Here is a 17180-nt window from a genome sequence, read left to right as displayed (position 1 = left end):
AAGTAAAACTGTTACTGCCTTAATAATCTGAGATTTCAGTTGTAATTTCTTTGTCGTGCAGCCCTTCAGCTGCCTGTGAACTACAGAACTGGACGTGACTTTGGGGGGTCAGGCATAGAAGGTACTTTGATCAGAAAAACGCAACATCTATCCCATCTAGTGGGTTAGCAGCTGCTAGCAGCTGTGGCCTTGTTGGAACTGCCAACGAATGTGTCAACTTAGAGTGGCAATGAATTGATAGCTGTCATACAGAATTATTTGAGTAAAGCTGACTACCTCAGTTCTCTTTGTCTTTCCATTCAGCTTTTTAGCCTGCTGTGAACTTCCAGATCTTAACATGAATTAAGTAAAATCATGTCTCAGGTTTTTAAGAGTAAAATTACTACAGTAGGAAGCGTAAGCCATTTTTGAGTATAGTACACAGCTAAAACAGTAGCTTAAGCAGATCAGCTATGTAGCCTTAAGTGTAGTTTCTGCCATAAAATTCAGAATTCTTTTCAATAAATGCAGAGTTTGCTGTGTTAGGGGTCCTGACCACATGTGACCAGTCCCTTCTATTGCATCTCTGAAGTGTGGAAACTTGGAAATACAGCTCATTTAAGCCTTTTTGTTTCTACCAGAGAAGACTGGGCAGCAGGAGTCCTGGAAGTTGTGGTGAAATGCATGAGTTTGCTCATCTGTAATAGAAGCATTTCCAGTGTGTAGTGTCCACAGTTTAAACTTTATATTTTTTTAATAATATTCCATGTTTACTTAGGGAAGTAAATTAGTTTTGCAGTCTTTTTTGATCCCAGTAGTGCAAATAATTTCAATTAGAAGTTGAAGCAAGTCATATTTTAGGAACACATTTTTTTCTGGTGTTGCAATTATAAGGAGGAAGGGTAGCTTTCGGCTGCAGAATGCAGCAAGTAAAATCACATTGAAAAGCGGCAATTCATTCCTCCTGAAATGAGTTGAGGTCTTGGGATACTGTCATGGCCCTTGATGTAAGTTAATTACTGAATTATATCCCCCATTAATTGACTGTCAGTCCAACGCAGCTCCTTCTTTCTGCTGAGCACTAATAAATTGAGGAGACTGATGTCTGAGAGCAGATGTATCCACAATCCCTTATGAGGGCCAGTTGTTTTTAAATCTTCCTGTCCTGCAAATCTTTCTGCTTGATGATATTCAGTAAAGATTGAGGTGTATGTCTTTCCTTCCCCACATTTCCAAGGAGTGACTTTCAGGCAGCTGAGCAACTCAAGGTGTTTTCCCTGCAGGACTGAACCCCTATTTTTAGCTTGTCTGGATGTGTGGGTGCCTGCTTGCATGTATGTACTGCTCTTCAGGATCTGGGACTGTTTGTGCACTGAGTAACGTGATCTTACACTACCAGACTTCCAAAGTGCAAATGTTGCCTTTTTAATGTGAAGCTTACCTTGGAGATAAAACAACTGTTTTGAGAGAACTGGGTGACTTTAAACGTGTGTTTCCTATTTTGGTACAGAATGTAAATATAGAACTAACTATTTTACACAGATTTTGGCTGGACTGAGATATAAGGGCTAATTTGTGTTATTTATGGAGTAAAAATTTCCATATTTTACTGTTTAAAAAAGGTATGTTGTGCAACAGAAGAAAAAACTGTTCTTCAATAAAATATCTGTAGAATATTAACTCTTTTTGTCCTTTTCTTTGAGAGCTGACGATGATTAACTGCAAGAGTAAGTGCAATAAAGGACCACTATTACAAGAGTCATTTATTTTGTGAGAATGTTGAAAAATTAAATTGCGTCGAGTCTGAATATTGATCACTTTATTAAACTGTTATTTGATACACTTTGAATGTAAAATATTCTATGTTATTATTAGCTCATACATGACTTGTCAGAAATTCAGCCTGATGATGAAGGAAGGAAGTTTCTGAATTCTCTATCCCATCCTCATGTATTTGATACTTCAAAACTGTGCAACGTGTAAGTATTTTTCCACTTGAAATTGAACATCATAAATTCCCTGCTTTGTGTGAAGGATTTGGCCACATGATTCCCATTTCAGTGGCAGGAATGTTGGTGTTGCTCTGCAGAGCCTCAAGCTGTTGGGTGTGACTGGAGTCTGAGCAGGAGGAGCTGAGCTACCCTTGCTGCTGTTCAGCAGGATCAGGGATGCTACAGCCACTGTTTTTGGTACCCAAGCTAGCTTTGCTAGCTGTGAGACTGAGGTTTTTTCAATATATTTGTAATTACAATACATTATTATATATATATTACTCTGGTAAATGTGAAAGACCTATCATTCCTCTAAAATGAGTTGAAATTATTTAATAATTAGCTCATTTTTCCCTCTAAGCAATATGACAGCGAGTACATAGGTTTAAAAAACTTCCCTTCCTCTGCTATTTCAGAAAATCTGATAAAGCACAGCAAAAGTAGGTTATTCTTCCTTTTTGTTTGCCTTCTGTCAAAATAGGAGTATTTCAAAAGGGGATTAAAGCTTATAAAATATGCCACTGTTCATTTTATTGATGGTTTTAACTCTGAAAAACATTAGGTGTGTAAAGGTACCCAAGTACAGCTATAAGGTTTAAAAAACTTCAGTATTTCTAAAATTTATGCCACTGGTAGCACAATAAAAAAACCCTGGTCTGTGAACCAGTTTGTGTGTAAAATTCAGAAGCAGATGGAGATCTCTCTCCTGGAGTGTCAGATGTGCTGCTTGAGCAGGATCAGGACACGACTGTGCAGTCTGGAAAGGCGCAGGGAGCTGCACTGGTGTCAGAGCAGTGGAGTTTCCCAGTGCAGCTAAAATGCAGCCTGGTGTGAAATGCCAGTTTACAGGAGTTCTGTGCGTCTAGAGCGGTCCTTTCCATACATGTATAAAAAGTCAAGTATCACAGAGGGCTTGTCACTGTTACTGTTTGCCCCCTCAAATTATCAGCAAGTGCACAAGCTGCAAGCTGAGGCCTGGGACATCTCCCTGCCAACCTCCACTTTTCCCCTCTCAGCTGGTACCAATTAATGATGAGGATTTGCTGAGAAAATCTGATGCTAACAAAATTGTCTTTTGTTATTCGAGAAATTTTTTTTCTATATTTTCAAGAAATTCAGTAAATTTAATCAAGGTCAGGTTACTACTGAGGATTCCTAGTGTCCCAGATTTGAAATGAACAATATGTTCATCCCAAACCCCTTCTTTCCCCCACCCCTTAAACTGTTTTATTTATACATCTGATGAACATTCAGATGTGAATGTAAATACTGTGCTCACTGTGTCTGAGCACAGTAATAGAACCTATTTTCCCAAAAAAAGCTTATAGTGGGAAACGAAATCAAGGAAGGCCTAAATGTCCCAAAATAGAAAATGTTATTTGTATTTGAGGGGAATTACAGAAATCCAGCATTTGCCCATGTGATTGCATCTAACTGCTGTTGGATTTTTTAAATTCTGATTTATCTGTTTGAATGAGTTCTTTGATTTTTCCATGTTTTGTGCTATTCTGTAAGTAACTGTAGGCAAAATGTTGAGTTTTATGTGAGCTATTTAGCTCTTCTGTAGAAATTACAAGGGGAATTGTTTTCAGTCAACAAAAAATAATTATAGGGAAATACCTACATTACTAACTCAAATCAAGTACTGTTCAGTTCTCCATTTTTTTCCTTTTCCTTAGGTATAATGTTGAAATTAAAGGCATATTTTTTTACCCCCAGGACAAGGGGAATGAAATACATTCTTTGCTGCTTTTACAGCAAGTGTCACACAACCTGTTTCTCTACTTCAATTGCCATGGAGGGGACAGAAGTCCCAGGAAGGTGAGAATTCAGCCAGGTGAGGAGAAGGGATCTCTACATGTGCTCTGGGTGGTTCTGCAGGCACATGATGAAATCCTGGATTGATCGACCCTCGTAGCAGATCTTGTAGATGGTTGTAAATAATGGAAACCTGAAAGAAGCATGTAGGAATTAAAATGGTTTTTAAAGTTTATATGAACATTTCTATTCCATTTTAACAAAGAATTGTTTTGTTCTATTGAAAGTGGAAAATTTTGCCTCTCTTTACAATATAATTTTAGCTTAGGGCTGCCTTGACTGGAAGGCTACTAGGTGAAGAAGAGGAGCTAAAGAGGGGCAAATTATGGGAGTGAGAGCAGAGAAAGCTGTTTTGGAGACAAGATACCTATCCAGTAATTTTTATTTAAAAACAATTTTGAATTGCATATCCTCTTGTCCTGCTGTGTGCAAAATAGATATATTATTTGCAGTCATTACTGGTATCCAAAGGACTAAAAAGAATGAAAATGTCTAACGATTTTCTTTTCTTGGCTTAAAGGATTTTTTTCCTTTTACAAGCTGTCTTAGTCATTATATGGTAAAAAATGGGTCCACTGAATGACTTGGAGCTGAGCATGTAACAAAGTGCAATTATAGGATAATTATCAGATCAAGCTGTGATTTAAACTCTTGTCAAAATGAGCTTTCCTTTTCTCTCTCTCATTTTTGAAAGATAATGCCACTTGAATCTTCTGTATCTATTCCAATTTTAGTAAGTTTTTGAGGATTTATTAAGCAGTGCTTGACTTCTCAGTACTGCTAATGTATGAGAGGAAATGGGATGGAGGGAAGTTTAGCTCTGTGGTGTAAGTTGAGACAAAGGTTTCAAATTATAAATAATCTTATGTCATCAAATTATAAATAATCTTATGTCATCCCAAGGAAATAGAGGTACTTTTAACCTCAACAGTATTTGTGGCACCTAAAGCATTGATATCAGTACACATCACCTGTTCAATGCATGTAAAAATCTTTGATTAGGAATATGATCCTGAAATTTGTACTGAGATAATCAAGTTCAGGTTTGTGCTGAGAGCAGGACTGCTGCAAGCTGCAGTGGTAGTATACTGAGAATAAGAAACACTTTGACCCATAAATCATGTCTGCAATATGATTCTGTGTATGGCCTTAAATACTATTTTGGGGATGGGGATGTCTGGGAGGCTTCTCTACATTATATTTCCTTTTGTTTCCTGTGTATGGGCCGTTCACTTAAGAGTTGGTGGTGATATCTGTGGGTCCCTTCCAACTCAGAATATTCTGTGATTGTTTTCCTTGCTGTTCCAATGTGGTCTCACATTACTCCATCTTCTATTAGGCACTAACAGTATTCCCTAAACCCACTCTCTGTGACTTGTTTCTTCTAACACTGCTCAGCCCTTATCCCATTCAACTGACCCTGGCAATGAGGAGTCAAGCCAAGCTCTAGCAGTGGCCCAAGATGTAGAAAGCTGTTGTTCCAGAAATGAAGAAGATAATCAAACACAAGTACACTTAAGGATATTATGAATCACTCATAATTTGTTGTTGATTTTGTTGGTTTTTTAAAATCAAAGCACTTACTTCTGGAGCATATTTTTCTGTTTCAGAATTTTGTAGACTTCGGCTGATGTCTGAGGACCTTGCAGCTTTTGTCCATTCAGCATCTCTTTTTCCAGCTCCTCAATGGACTAGAAGAGAGAAGATTGATTACTTGGGTCAGAGGGGACACTGCTGTGATACCAGCACTTATCAAGAAGGTAAACAATTAATGATGCCTTTGTAAAACCCTTTGTAAGGACTTCTTCATGCATTAGCATCAAATATTTTAAAATCCTTCTTACTTTTCCTGTGCGAGCAAAGGCTTCTGCTACTTTTCTGTTGCGTCCCCCGTAGCAGGTGGTGATGAGATCAGCAACCCCACAGCTTTCCAAAAAGGTGGCTGTTGACACTGGTCCCTTGCAGAACATCTTGGCAAAGGCCACCATCTCCATGAGGCCCAGGCGTATCACTGCTGCCTTGGTGTTGTCGCCGAAGCTCAGTCCATCGCAGAACCCCGCGCCCACCGCCACGATGTTCTGAAAATGGGCCAGTGCAAAATACAGGAGAGGGAAGGAAACAGCCAAGGTGTGCTGCTCATCAGCATGCACTGAGCTCCAAGGAAACCCCACACAAATCTGTCCTCATCAGAACAAGGGTCAATTTCCAATGGCCATGAGTTTAGCTTATGAAGAAGCAGGTCAGATAATGTTGAATAAAAGTCGCTGGACTTTTAGAAGATTTTCATAAAGTATCTACAATTACTTCCATGGGCAATACCCAAAGCAGTGTTTTATACACTTATATTGCAATCACATAGCATGTATGCAGTTAGTGTTTTGTTTTTCCACTAGTTCCAAGTTTGACCTCACTGACCTTTCTGTTTAACTATTTAAGATATCCCACACAGAATCATACCTTTCTAGGTTTTCTTTGTGAGTCTCTGAGCTGAGCAGGCATGGATTCTGTGAAGATGCTGCAGTAAATCAAATTTTGGGCGTATCTACAAATCTCAGCAGAACTGCCCTTGTCTAGAGTTCTAAACAAATCTCTGATGATCCTAAACATCTTCACAACTCCTCATCATTGTTCAGCATGCTTCCCTTCCCACCTCCCAATTCCCAGTTCCTAAATAAATCCCTAAATAATTGTAGTTCAGTGTTGGAGTAATATGCCACCTACTGCTACCATTGGCATGTTTGCTCCAGACATGGATGTACCCCAGTGTACATGTTTAATATTTTAGGGGTTTTTTTAGCAGAGGCAAAACCAAACCAATGATTTCAAGAAGTGCAATGATTTATGACAAAACAGAAAAAACCTCTCTCCCATCTGTTCCTGTCCTCAGTTCTGCTCTGTGGCCAAAAGAAAAATCTTTTGTGCTTGGTGTTGTATGTCAACAAATTTTATTTTTGTATGTGAAGTTAAACAGGACGGATTCTTTCTTCATCAGTCATCCACCTCCTCCATGGAAAGGTGAATTATTGTAGTATAAATGACTAAATGTGTAAAGAAGTAAAAAGGATCACAGGCTGAAGTCACTTTCAATTCATATAAAATCAAACTTTGAATCACTGAATTGTCCCCTCATTGGAAATATGGTGATTCTGGTGTTATTTCTGATCCCACCTGGGATCTCCACGTGGGCACTGCTGAATGCCACACAGACGTGCTGCTAACACAGAGCATCGCTTCTGATGTGAATTTTCTAGCAGGTTAGTACTTAAACCATGGGCATAATTATTAGTGAAGCTACTCTATGTAGTGAGAGTCTTTCAGTGTGCTCACAACACACAGGCAAGAAAACACAGTGGATTAAACTCTGCTCTCAAAAACAGGCATGCCTCTGGTAAAATAAAGAAAAAAATACAGGTATTTTGAAATGCTTTGCCTGCAGCTAATTTTAAAATTAATTTCCCCTTTTTGGGGAAATTTATTTCTCAGGTTGGAAAATTTATTTCCCAAGTTTATTTTCCAGGTTGGAAAACTGGCTCATGAACCATGCATCTTGTCTGCACTCATTCACTCACATGGTGACAGGACTCAAATTAGACCCTGTGGCTGACAGAAAACTCACGTGAGGTTAGAATTTGGCCCTAATAAAACATATTGGCTAGAAAACACTCACTTTCAAGGCTCCACAAAGTTCCACTGTATCGGAGTCGAGCACCACAGTAATCCTGAAATTGGGGGTCTGCATTAATTCTTTAAAGATTTCCCCTTGTGTTTTGTTTTTGCAGCCTGTGGGAAGGAAGGATGAAAGAGCACTTTTACAATGTTTCAGAGTGCACACAATTAACCTGAAAGAAGCTTCTAGGGACTTACTTCAGCTTTTGTGATCCCAGTCCCAAGGTCTTGCACAGAGATGTGTGCAACAGCAGTTTCTGCTGCTGGATGCCAGTGCTAAGTGTAGGCTACTCCAGGGCATTGATCAGCATTGCTTAATGACACTTTAAGGAGCTTAAAAGTAGATAACCCCTAATTAATATTTCTATCTGAGAAAGCTTGTACAACCACAGACCTTACAAAAAACATTATTTGCAAACAGTTTTCTGCAGACAATGGTATAATTTCTGCTTTGAAAATGTAAACCTGTGTCACTGTTGAGTACTATGATTGGGCACAAATGACTACTGCCCAGTTACAAGGGGATCCACAAATGATGAAATTGAAGGTTGGCATGGCTAAAACCTTTTTCCTACCAATTCTACAGAGATTATGTATCATGTTGTTACAGTGCTCAGCCAAGGAGAGCCCTTAGTGCTAAAGGAACTGAGGTTTGCCTTGACCCAGAGAGTCCATGGCCAGCTGGGCCAAAGACCTTTGAATAGAGTTTCACTTGAAGTTTGTACAAGGTAGCTTGGTTTCCTTCAGGGGGAGCTCAGCTGTGAGTTTTCCTGTCCCAGGGCACCACACTCTGGTAGCTAGGAGGTTTCTCACCATCTCATGAGAAACTTTAGGTTTGCTTCTTGTTCTTCATAATACCAGTCCTCTTTGAGGCAGCTGTTTCTGGGTTCATGGCTTTCCATGAGCATAAGAGTAAGGGGCAAAGCTCTTTGCACAGTCATCATCACATCATGGCTTCAAACCAGGCCAGCAGAAGTTAAATTCCCCCCCAGGAGAATTAATGTAGCTCAACTCTTCTAATCATGTCTAGTCCTATTTGTGGCTAGTTACTCTTTTAGTAAGAAAGCCCCAGCTGGTACAGTTTGCACCATTACTGTAATATTTGTAAGGCAAAGAAACATTATTGCAACACAATTAATTTTTCTTTTGCCTTTCCTAGTTATGGAAGGATGTAACTTTAATTTTGACTGACTTTAATAATCTCTGGGTTTTAAAAACTACTTGATGAACTTTCCAAATCAGGTCAGACACAGTCTTGGGAGGATCTGAGGCCGTGTCTTGGCAAGCAGTCCAAATGGGAGAGAGGAACAGAATGTTACTGGGTTTTCTTTTCCAAACAAAGAAATTTTAAGATGAGGAAATACACCTCTGGGAGTGTGAGCACATAGGAGCTTCTGATTGCACTTCTTTATCTAGACTGTATTCTGTATCAACTGCTGATTTTGAGCTCTACAGACACAAAAGGTGGCTCTTCCCAACTCCTACAGAAAGAAGATTAAGATGTGATATTTTCAATAGATTAAATTAGCTCTCAGCACTGAAACCCACTGTCAGTTTGAATCTGATTCTTTCACCAAACTCTCTGGAAATAATCCTGGCTCCCTGAAGGAGCTCAGCAGGCACTGCTCCACTTGGCAACCACCTGGGACCAGTCACATCCCCCTGCTTCTTCCAGAGGTTATCCTGCCACAGGTGACTTTAAACCCCAGCTCTAATTGACTCTTTACAATAGTTACCAATGGTGGTTTCACAGAACTTCTCATCAGCCACTTCTTTGGCTATGTTGGCACCCATCAGCACACTCATCTCTATTTTCAGTTGCTCTCGAATGAGGTCAGAGATGAGCTTCAGGCCATCAGGACCCTCATCAATCCCCTGAAAAGTAGTTAAAGCCAGGGTATTAGAATGGGAAAATGACAGCAGCAGAGCACTGGTAAAGCAGAAGGTGTTCTATTGCCTGCAGCTCTCTGGTTTTAATTGAAGAAAAAGGATATGACTATTACTAGTGTTAGCCATTAATACAAATGCTCTGGGTTTGTACTTCAGTAACTGCAAATTCAAGGCAAGCTCAGGGAGAAGGGGTGACAGTCAAGGTAATCCTCCTGCAAGAGGCCTCACAGCAAGTGCTGCTGTCCTGAGGCTTGCTTTCTTTGATGATGTATTTTTCCTTTCAGTTACATTTCTGTAGCATAGGATCAGACATTTAACATTGAGTCTATTAGAAATGGCTTTTTTTGCCAGATCTAAGTATTAATCAGAGTGGGGTTTGGGTGTTAAGGAGTATACTGAACTGTCTAAGGTTTCTTCTGCTAAATTTGCAGAAGTTTCCTTCCTCTCCCACCTTCCTCTCTTCTCCTTACTGCTGCTTATGAAATAATTTCTATACAGGAGAAGAGCTGGTATTGAAGTCCGAAAACTTGAATTACATTTCTTTTATTACAATTTTAGGTTGGATATTTCCTGTAATGCAATCAAAAGAAGGAGTGGTAAGACTACATTTCCATGCTTTGCCTCTGGCTTTTAGTTTGACATTCTCTTAAAATATTAATTCCTTTTAAGATTACGATAATCTGGTACCTCTCTAACCTTAAAAAGAGATTCCTCAGTTCATGCCAGGTTGAAATTGCTTCAGTTTTGCAAAATCATTAGTGTTATGCCATTTTAATGCTGCCAAGAGCAGCTTTAGCATGTACTTGGAAAAGGCACTTTGGCTTGGAGTTCTGTTAGGAGTTCACTGAGACTGTAGTCTCAGAGTACTTTTTCTGGCAGCAGTGCCAGCTTTATGCATCCCTTCCTCTGCCCATTTTCACCTCCATGCTGGTCCAAGTGGGAACTGATCCAGGCTAAACATGACTGGCAAAGACAGATACTCTTAGCCTGGATAAGTTGCCCCATCCTTCCCTCTCCACAGCCATGAGAGCAGTGGAAGGGCTGGCAGAGCTGGGCAAGTTTTAACTCTTGCAGAAAGAAATGCTTGTGTTTATGCAGAGCATGCAACTCAATGCTGCAGCTCCTGCCCCTAAGTTGGAGCTGTTTATTTAGTCCATATTGACTGGGTAAGGTGGAGACAAAAACTTACCTTGATCAGGGAAATCCCAAATGTCCCAGGTTTTATCTGTCCTGCAATCTGCTCACAGGTTCGTCCAATAAATTGATGTGGCAGAACAAACACTAAAATATCTGCCCCGTTTGCTGCTTCAGCCACATCTGGTACAGCCACCTGGACCAGGAGTGACAAACAAAATGAGCCTCAGGTAGGAATCCTCAGTCCTTGCAAGACACTATCATGCCAAAGCCATGGCAGATGCAGTGCAAATGTCCTTAATTTTAATTAAATGTCCTGTGGCATAGCTGCCAGCTCTCCACACAAGCAGCTACAGATCTCTTCTGAAATATCTACAGCAGCTGAACTGTTTTAGGGTTGTATTTTTAATTTTTTTTTTAATTATTTAACCTCTGTAGGTAATCTGGGGAAGATTATATACTTCATAAATTTGCAGTGTACTGGAAAACCCCTTCATCTTCTTGATGTAGTTACCGAAGATAGCTGACCCCTCCATATGATTATTCTGGAATGAGTACAATACTCATGCTACTGCTGAATAGTAGTAGCACTGGGGAGCACAGGAGAAAAATGAGGTGGTGGAAAAATGAGCAATGCAAGGAAAAGCTCAGCTTGTTTGTTCTTTTTTCTCCATTGGAGATGTCTAAGGGTCCCTCTCCTACAGCCAGTCGATTTTTGCTGGTGAAGCCTCAAGCTTTGCTCTAGACAGCGTGAGGCTGGCCTCAAGGGATGATGACAAACCTGTTGATCTGCTAGAAAGTTGTAAAAATAACTGTGACAAGTCAGTTGTAACCCAGGAGAGCTGTGTGCCAAGTTCAAACACCGGGAGTGCAAATATGCAATCACAGCACAAAATGGAATACTAAATATAACCATTCCCCAAGCAAGGAGACCTGCCATGTGCAGCATTTTAACTTCCCTTTACAACTGCAGCTGTTCCAAAAATGTGGCACTATTCACAAAGCAGTGGCATTTGGCAAAATCTTGAACAGCCAAACCTCCTCACCTAATTTGTTTCAGTAGCAGTAAATTATCTACGGTGATTAATTTAAGTAGAGGTGTACAACTTGGTATTTTAAATGTCCATGAAAATAAATACCTTGTATTTTTGATGGAATTTAGAGCTTTATTAACTACAGCTGTCCTGAAATCACCCATGAGCTGATAGCTCATTATTCATCTTCCTATAAGCCACAGCCTCTGCTTTTGATTTCTTTTTCTGAAGAAAGAACGGTAGCTTTGCCTGTTTTTTTCAGAAGATGCTGTGGGTTTGAAATATCTTTGTGTAGACAGATCTCTGCCTGCCATTTTCTAGACTTGTGCAGATCTCTGCCAGGGAGGAGGATGGTGTGATACCAGCACAGACACAGTTGGTGTTTGAAGTTGTGCGTGACATACAAGACAAGCAGAAATCACAGAACTGAATTATATTCCAGGGAGTTATAGTGGAGTGAGTTGGTGGCAAACTAGAACAAAGCAGTCAATTGCTTCCTAATTTTTTTTCAGATGTTGCCTCCCTTATATTAAAAAAAAAAACAAAAAACCAAAAAACAACAACAACAACAACAAACCACACCCCAACAACAAAAACTACCTGAAAAAAAAACACAAACAAACAAAATCAAACCACCAAACCCCAAAACAAAAAACCCCCAACCAATTTGAGAGATTTTAAATTTTTTTTCAACTTACCACATTGTGGGGTATTTTGTATCCAGGCAGATATTTAACATTTTCATGTTCCTGGTTGATGATTTCTGAAAGTTTTCTTCCATTAATGATCTCTTCAAATACCCACATCTTGACAGTGGGATCAAATCTGTTGGACTTCTGGACATTTTTGCCAATGATTCTTGCTATGGCTGATCCCCTTTAAAATAAAATAAACATAACTAAAAGGAGAAAAGTAGTTTTATTTTGAATTGGAAACACAAGTGACTTTAAACATCATAGCCCATAAAAAGGCTGTGCTATAAAGCTGTCTAGGTGTTTGCAACATTTATCAGAAAACTTTACCCACTATCCTCCAACAAGAGCCCCTCAAGTTTAAAAACAGAGAAAGTAGAAGAGGGGAAAAATATAACTGCAATAATGGAACTGAAGTAGTATCAAAGGTTATAGATCAGGAGTGTGATGTACTATCAACAGCACTAAAAATGCATTAGCTGAGATTAAAATCTCCTATGGTCCTCAGATAATTCTGGTTTTTTTGTCAAGATCAATAAATGTAAAATAAGGTGGTAAATGAGTGCTGAGCAATCTTGCTGTGACAGTCTTTGTACACCTCATGTAAAATAGATGCATTCCCCTTTCTTATCCATAACCAAACAGTTGCAATAAGGATTTTACATAAGAGCTAAATGCTCAGAAAAACACCAAATAACCCTTCAACCTGGTGGTTTCTCTTTACTTATTGTTCTAATTATCACTGTAACAGGATCTGTAATACTTGAAGCCTGAGGATATTTTAACCATCCAGTTTACTCATCTTGAGTCATGCTGAACATTTTTAATTTCAGGTCAGACAATAATTTTATTCCCCCATCATCACTGCAGCCTTGCAAACACTCACATGGCAAAGGAGAATTAGAAACCTCACAGAAGATATTGGAAGTATTGTTGAATAAACTTTAAATTATTTGGGGAAGAGGAGTGGTTATTTTTACTCCTCTCTTCCTTCTCTCCATTTGAATGCTACTTTAATCTCTCAAGTATTGCCCACTTTACTAACACAAGTGAAATAGAAGTTCCAGTTGCAGGACTCTTTTCCTCTGACTCACTTGTAAAAAGGATCATGAATAGGATTTAGCTGTGTTGTGTTTTCTGGAACTGATAAAGTTCTTGGGGATATCAAAGACAAAGTCCAGGTAGGTTTGTGCTGTTAATGATTCAAAGGGAAACCGCTTTGTAACTGACCCTCCTTGATTCACCCATATTTTTCATGTAACAGGTTTGCATAACGTTAAATCGCTCAATAACTAATAAGGTCTTATTAATAGGTAATTAAGGTCTTAATCTTTAATGACAAAGAAATCCTGCTGAGATCAGTTTTCACTTTTCTCAGTGTTGATTATATGCTATATCCTGAGCTGCTGTAGTGCTTTTTTATTTAGTTATTTAGTTTGGGGGTTTTGGGGGTTTGTTTTATTTTGTAAGGAATGATTTTGTTTGGTCCTTTACAACATTTAGAGAAGTGTTTTAATGGTGACCCTTTATTGTAAGAGTTCTGCTGTTTTGAAAGAAAGGCATGCAGTTATGTCATACATTCATATTATTTATAAAATTGCTTATATTCTGGTTCTTTTGCCCCGCTTTAACAGAGGGCACATTCAAAGCTTGAGCTGAGAATGAATTTTAGCTCCACACAAGAAATGTGTATTAACAAAAAAAAGGTGTGGATTTTTTTTCACAAATACATAAATTCATTGTCCAAGTTGTCCAGCACAACCTGGATGATGAACTTACACATCAAGCCTACCCATAAAAATAACTTCTATAGCTAAGTACCAAGAACATATGATTTTCTGTTGGAAGATGCAGACTCCCTGAAAACCTGAATGGGACTTGCAACTCTCAGTAGATAAGCACAAACCCTCCTGCACCTACTGGCAACCACAAAATGCAGTGCAGCACTTGCTTCGCTCAACCATATCACTCATGAGCCTCCTGGCAGTGTTGACTTAGCAAGTCCCCGTGACCTGCTGAACTTCTGCAGCTGACATGAGCTTTTGCAACATTTCTGTGTCACGTGTCACCCACGATTCTGAGCTGCAGGAAAGCCTCAAGAGCAGGGATCTGAACTGCTGCCCAAATATTTATGAGGAGCACAAGAAAAAAAAATGTTTGCCAAAGGTAAACATTGTATTTCTCTGTAGCACTAAAACAACCTGTTCTGCCACCAAGGCTGTGAATAGATATTATTCATACACCAGAGTACAATGTTTATGTCCTCCCTGAGGATTTTAGAGTTGATGTATATGGTAGGAAGCAAGAGGTGGGCCTAGGTAGACAAGCAGCATGGGTAAGTAGATGGTATTGAATGGGGTCTCAGTATCTCTGTAGTATAGCTCTTTTCAAGTTTGTAGGTACATGTGGAAAACCAGAGAACTTCCTCAAGTACAGATCTGAATACAACTAAGTGACTTTAAATGATGTCTCGTGGGAAGCGGGACAGCCTGGGAAAAGCAGGAGTCCCCTGCTTGAGGATGCAGCAAGAGAAAGATGACATTTGTGACTGTGGGCTGACCAAGGGTTAAAAAAAAGTTGCCTTCCAAACATGCAGTCATTGCTTTTGAGGGCTTGGAAGATACAATGAGCTGCCTGCACAGGCAAGTGAGGGAAGAGAATGTGGCAGGGAAAGGGATGCGCTTCCCTGAAAAAACATGTGACAGGAATAGTTGAAGAAACAAGTGATGTGGCTAGAGAAAGCCAGAAGTGTGACCATGAGGTCCAGAAGACATGGCTGTGCAGTTCCATGTGAAAGGCTGTATCTGTGAGATGTCATGCACAAAGAGAATGCATTGAGGGCAGTGGACTGTTTTTACAAGGCAGGAAGGCAGAGAGCTGTGCTTTAACTCTGTTGTGTTCTCAGCAGCTCACAAGCAACCACTCCCTCATTACTGACTCTTCTGTCATTACTTCCACCTAGCTGTTAGATATTTTTAAAATCCTAAGGAGCTTTCTCTCCTTGTACAAAAACAATCGCCAGAACTACCTGGAGGCTGGGTTTGCTAATCTCAAATGCATGCACATGCATGTTGGTCTGTTGTTTGTGCTCAGTGCACAGAAAACATAAGAAAAGTAAGATGCTAAGTCCTGTGAGATGGATTTACTGATCTTACTGGGATCTGTCAGACTCAAGGAGCTCTGGAGACCTATGCTTTGTCCAGGCTGGAAAGGACTGAGCAGTAGCAAATATATTCTTAAGAATGAGGATAAATGGGAGACCTGAACACCACACTGTATCTGCACCAAGATGCAAAAGGACATGCTGAGGAGGGTGGAAGTGAAAGGTGCCAATACACTGTGGCTTTAAATGAAGCCTGTGCCCCGGTTCCTTCAGAGGAACACAAACAGCACCACCACCCTTCTCACTGCTGAATGCTTCAACCTGAACTGCGGGGGCCCTGCCGCAGGCACACACAGCGACAGCTGCAGCTCTGGGCCTCTCCGGATTCTGTCGCCGGGCTTTAAGCGGCACACACACCTGGGGTGATGCGGGAGCCTCGTGGCTTTCGAGTTCCCATTGACTGGTGCATCTCTCGGGGCCGACGGTCCCTGCCCTGGAGCCCAGAACCGCGGCCGGACGGGGCCGGGGTCGCGGTTTCAGGACCATGGAGACGCTCCGCGCCCCCGGCCCCGCCGCTCCCCGTACCGCACCTGTTGCGAAGCCCCCGCCCGCCGCGGCAAGAGGAAAAACCGAGGAAGGAACAGCGGAAGGAGGAGGAAAAAGGAAAGACATGAGGAAAAAAAGGGAGGAGGGCAAAGGGAGAGCCCCCCCGCGCTGCGGCACTCACCAGTTCCCCGAGCCGACGATGCAGACGCGAAGCGGCGACATCCTGCAGGCTGTGTCCCGCCCGCGGGGCTCGGCTCGGCAGGCTGGTTCCCTCCCGCCCGCCAGCACCGCCCCTGCCGCCCGGCCCGGCCCCCGGCGATGCGGGAGGGACGGCCGTGAGCGGGCGGCGGCCTCGGGCAGCGCCGGGGCTCCCCGGCCCCGCCTGCGGATGCTCTGCCCGGGCCGGTCCTTGCGCCGAGGGCTGCCCTGCGAGCGTCGGCTGGGAGGGCGGCATTCGGTGCCCTGGAAAGGGGAAATGGTGCCCTCTCCGACATGCACGGGGATAAGGACCTGCGTGGGGAAAGCGGGAAGCGCTGACTTCTCGTGGGGTAGGACCTTCCTGCCCACCGGCAGCCCCGAGGGTTTCGGCAGGGTGGATAACGTGGCAGAGGCTGTGGCAGAGGGACACAGGTTGGGCTCTTCGGGACAGTGAGAGACATCTCAAGGTGCCACCTGCCCTGCCCCACCAAGAGTATTGATTTAAATCCTTCAGTCACATTAGGAACACACCAAGAAAAGGCTATGAGTGCATCAGCAGAGCCAAATTCAGCTGATAAACCCTGAACTACATGACAGCTCTTAATGTGGGACATCAAATATAAGTTGTCTGCAAGGAAGAACAAAAAGGAGCATTGGACCTTTTCTCCTACATTACTTAATCATGCATAACGCCCTACAAATGACCATATTTTATCTCTCAGCCCTCTAGTACATTCTGTCACTTCTTCAAAGCATCCTTCTCCCAGAGCCAAAGGACTGCATATGCCACTTTTCCTGCTCTTGCACTCCTGTTTTCCCTCATGCTGCCGTGTCCGGGCTCCCATCTCTGCCGGGGGTTGTGGGCTCAGCAGTGACCACATCTGCTGCCCTCACCCCAGAGTTTGGCTCAGTGTGTTCCTGGCTCTGTGAGATGTGGACACCTGACCCTGTGATTCATAGAGGGAGGCTGGCTGCCAGCCCTGGAGGAGCCTGTGGGTGTTTCTGGAGGTACACATATGTTCATCTCGCCTGCTGTCTGCTCCATTGGCGCAATTATCTGGTGCATCCAGATAGTGATGACTGTTTGTGGACTTAACAAAAAGACTAGGGAAAAATCCTGCAAAATAAT

At 41.6% G+C, this 17180-nt stretch overlaps 1 protein-coding gene across 1 annotated transcript; it reads right to left on the bottom strand.

Annotated features, from left to right (window-relative positions):
• Nucleotides 1-3255: 3255 nt before the first annotated feature.
• LOC136363676 (glycerol-3-phosphate dehydrogenase [NAD(+)], cytoplasmic-like) lies at nucleotides 3256-16121 on the bottom strand. Its single transcript, XM_066323101.1, has 8 exons — nucleotides 16035-16121; nucleotides 12211-12388; nucleotides 10534-10674; nucleotides 9191-9329; nucleotides 7456-7568; nucleotides 5633-5866; nucleotides 5373-5479; nucleotides 3256-3921 (listed from the first exon to the last, which is right to left on the bottom strand). The coding sequence occupies exons 1-8, from the start codon at nucleotides 16073-16075 to the stop codon at nucleotides 3825-3827; spliced, it is 1050 nt and encodes a 349-aa protein (XP_066179198.1). The 5' UTR covers nucleotides 16076-16121; the 3' UTR covers nucleotides 3256-3824.
• Nucleotides 16122-17180: the final 1059 nt, after the last annotated feature.

This window comes from Sylvia atricapilla, chromosome 7 (genome assembly GCF_009819655.1).
Source record: "Sylvia atricapilla isolate bSylAtr1 chromosome 7, bSylAtr1.pri, whole genome shotgun sequence".
NCBI classification, from domain to species: domain Eukaryota; kingdom Metazoa; phylum Chordata; class Aves; order Passeriformes; family Sylviidae; genus Sylvia; species Sylvia atricapilla.
The sequence above is the reverse complement of the archived record's forward strand: the minus strand, read 5'-3'. Positions and strand labels throughout refer to the sequence as shown.

Excerpts from the sequence above, each read along its gene's own strand:
- LOC136363676 (XM_066323101.1), bottom strand. The coding sequence starts at position 16,075 with ATGTCGCCGCTTCGCGTCTGCATCGTCGGCTCGGGGAACTG. Across the intron at positions 12,389-16,034 it reads ATCGTCGGCTCGGGGAACTG|GGGATCAGCCATAGCAAGAA; the intron begins GTGAGTGCCGCA and ends TTTATTTTAAAG. Across the intron at positions 3,922-5,372 it reads CAGAAAAATATGCTCCAGAA|GTTTCCATTATTTACAACCA; the intron begins GTAAGTGCTTTG and ends TGCTTCTTTCAG.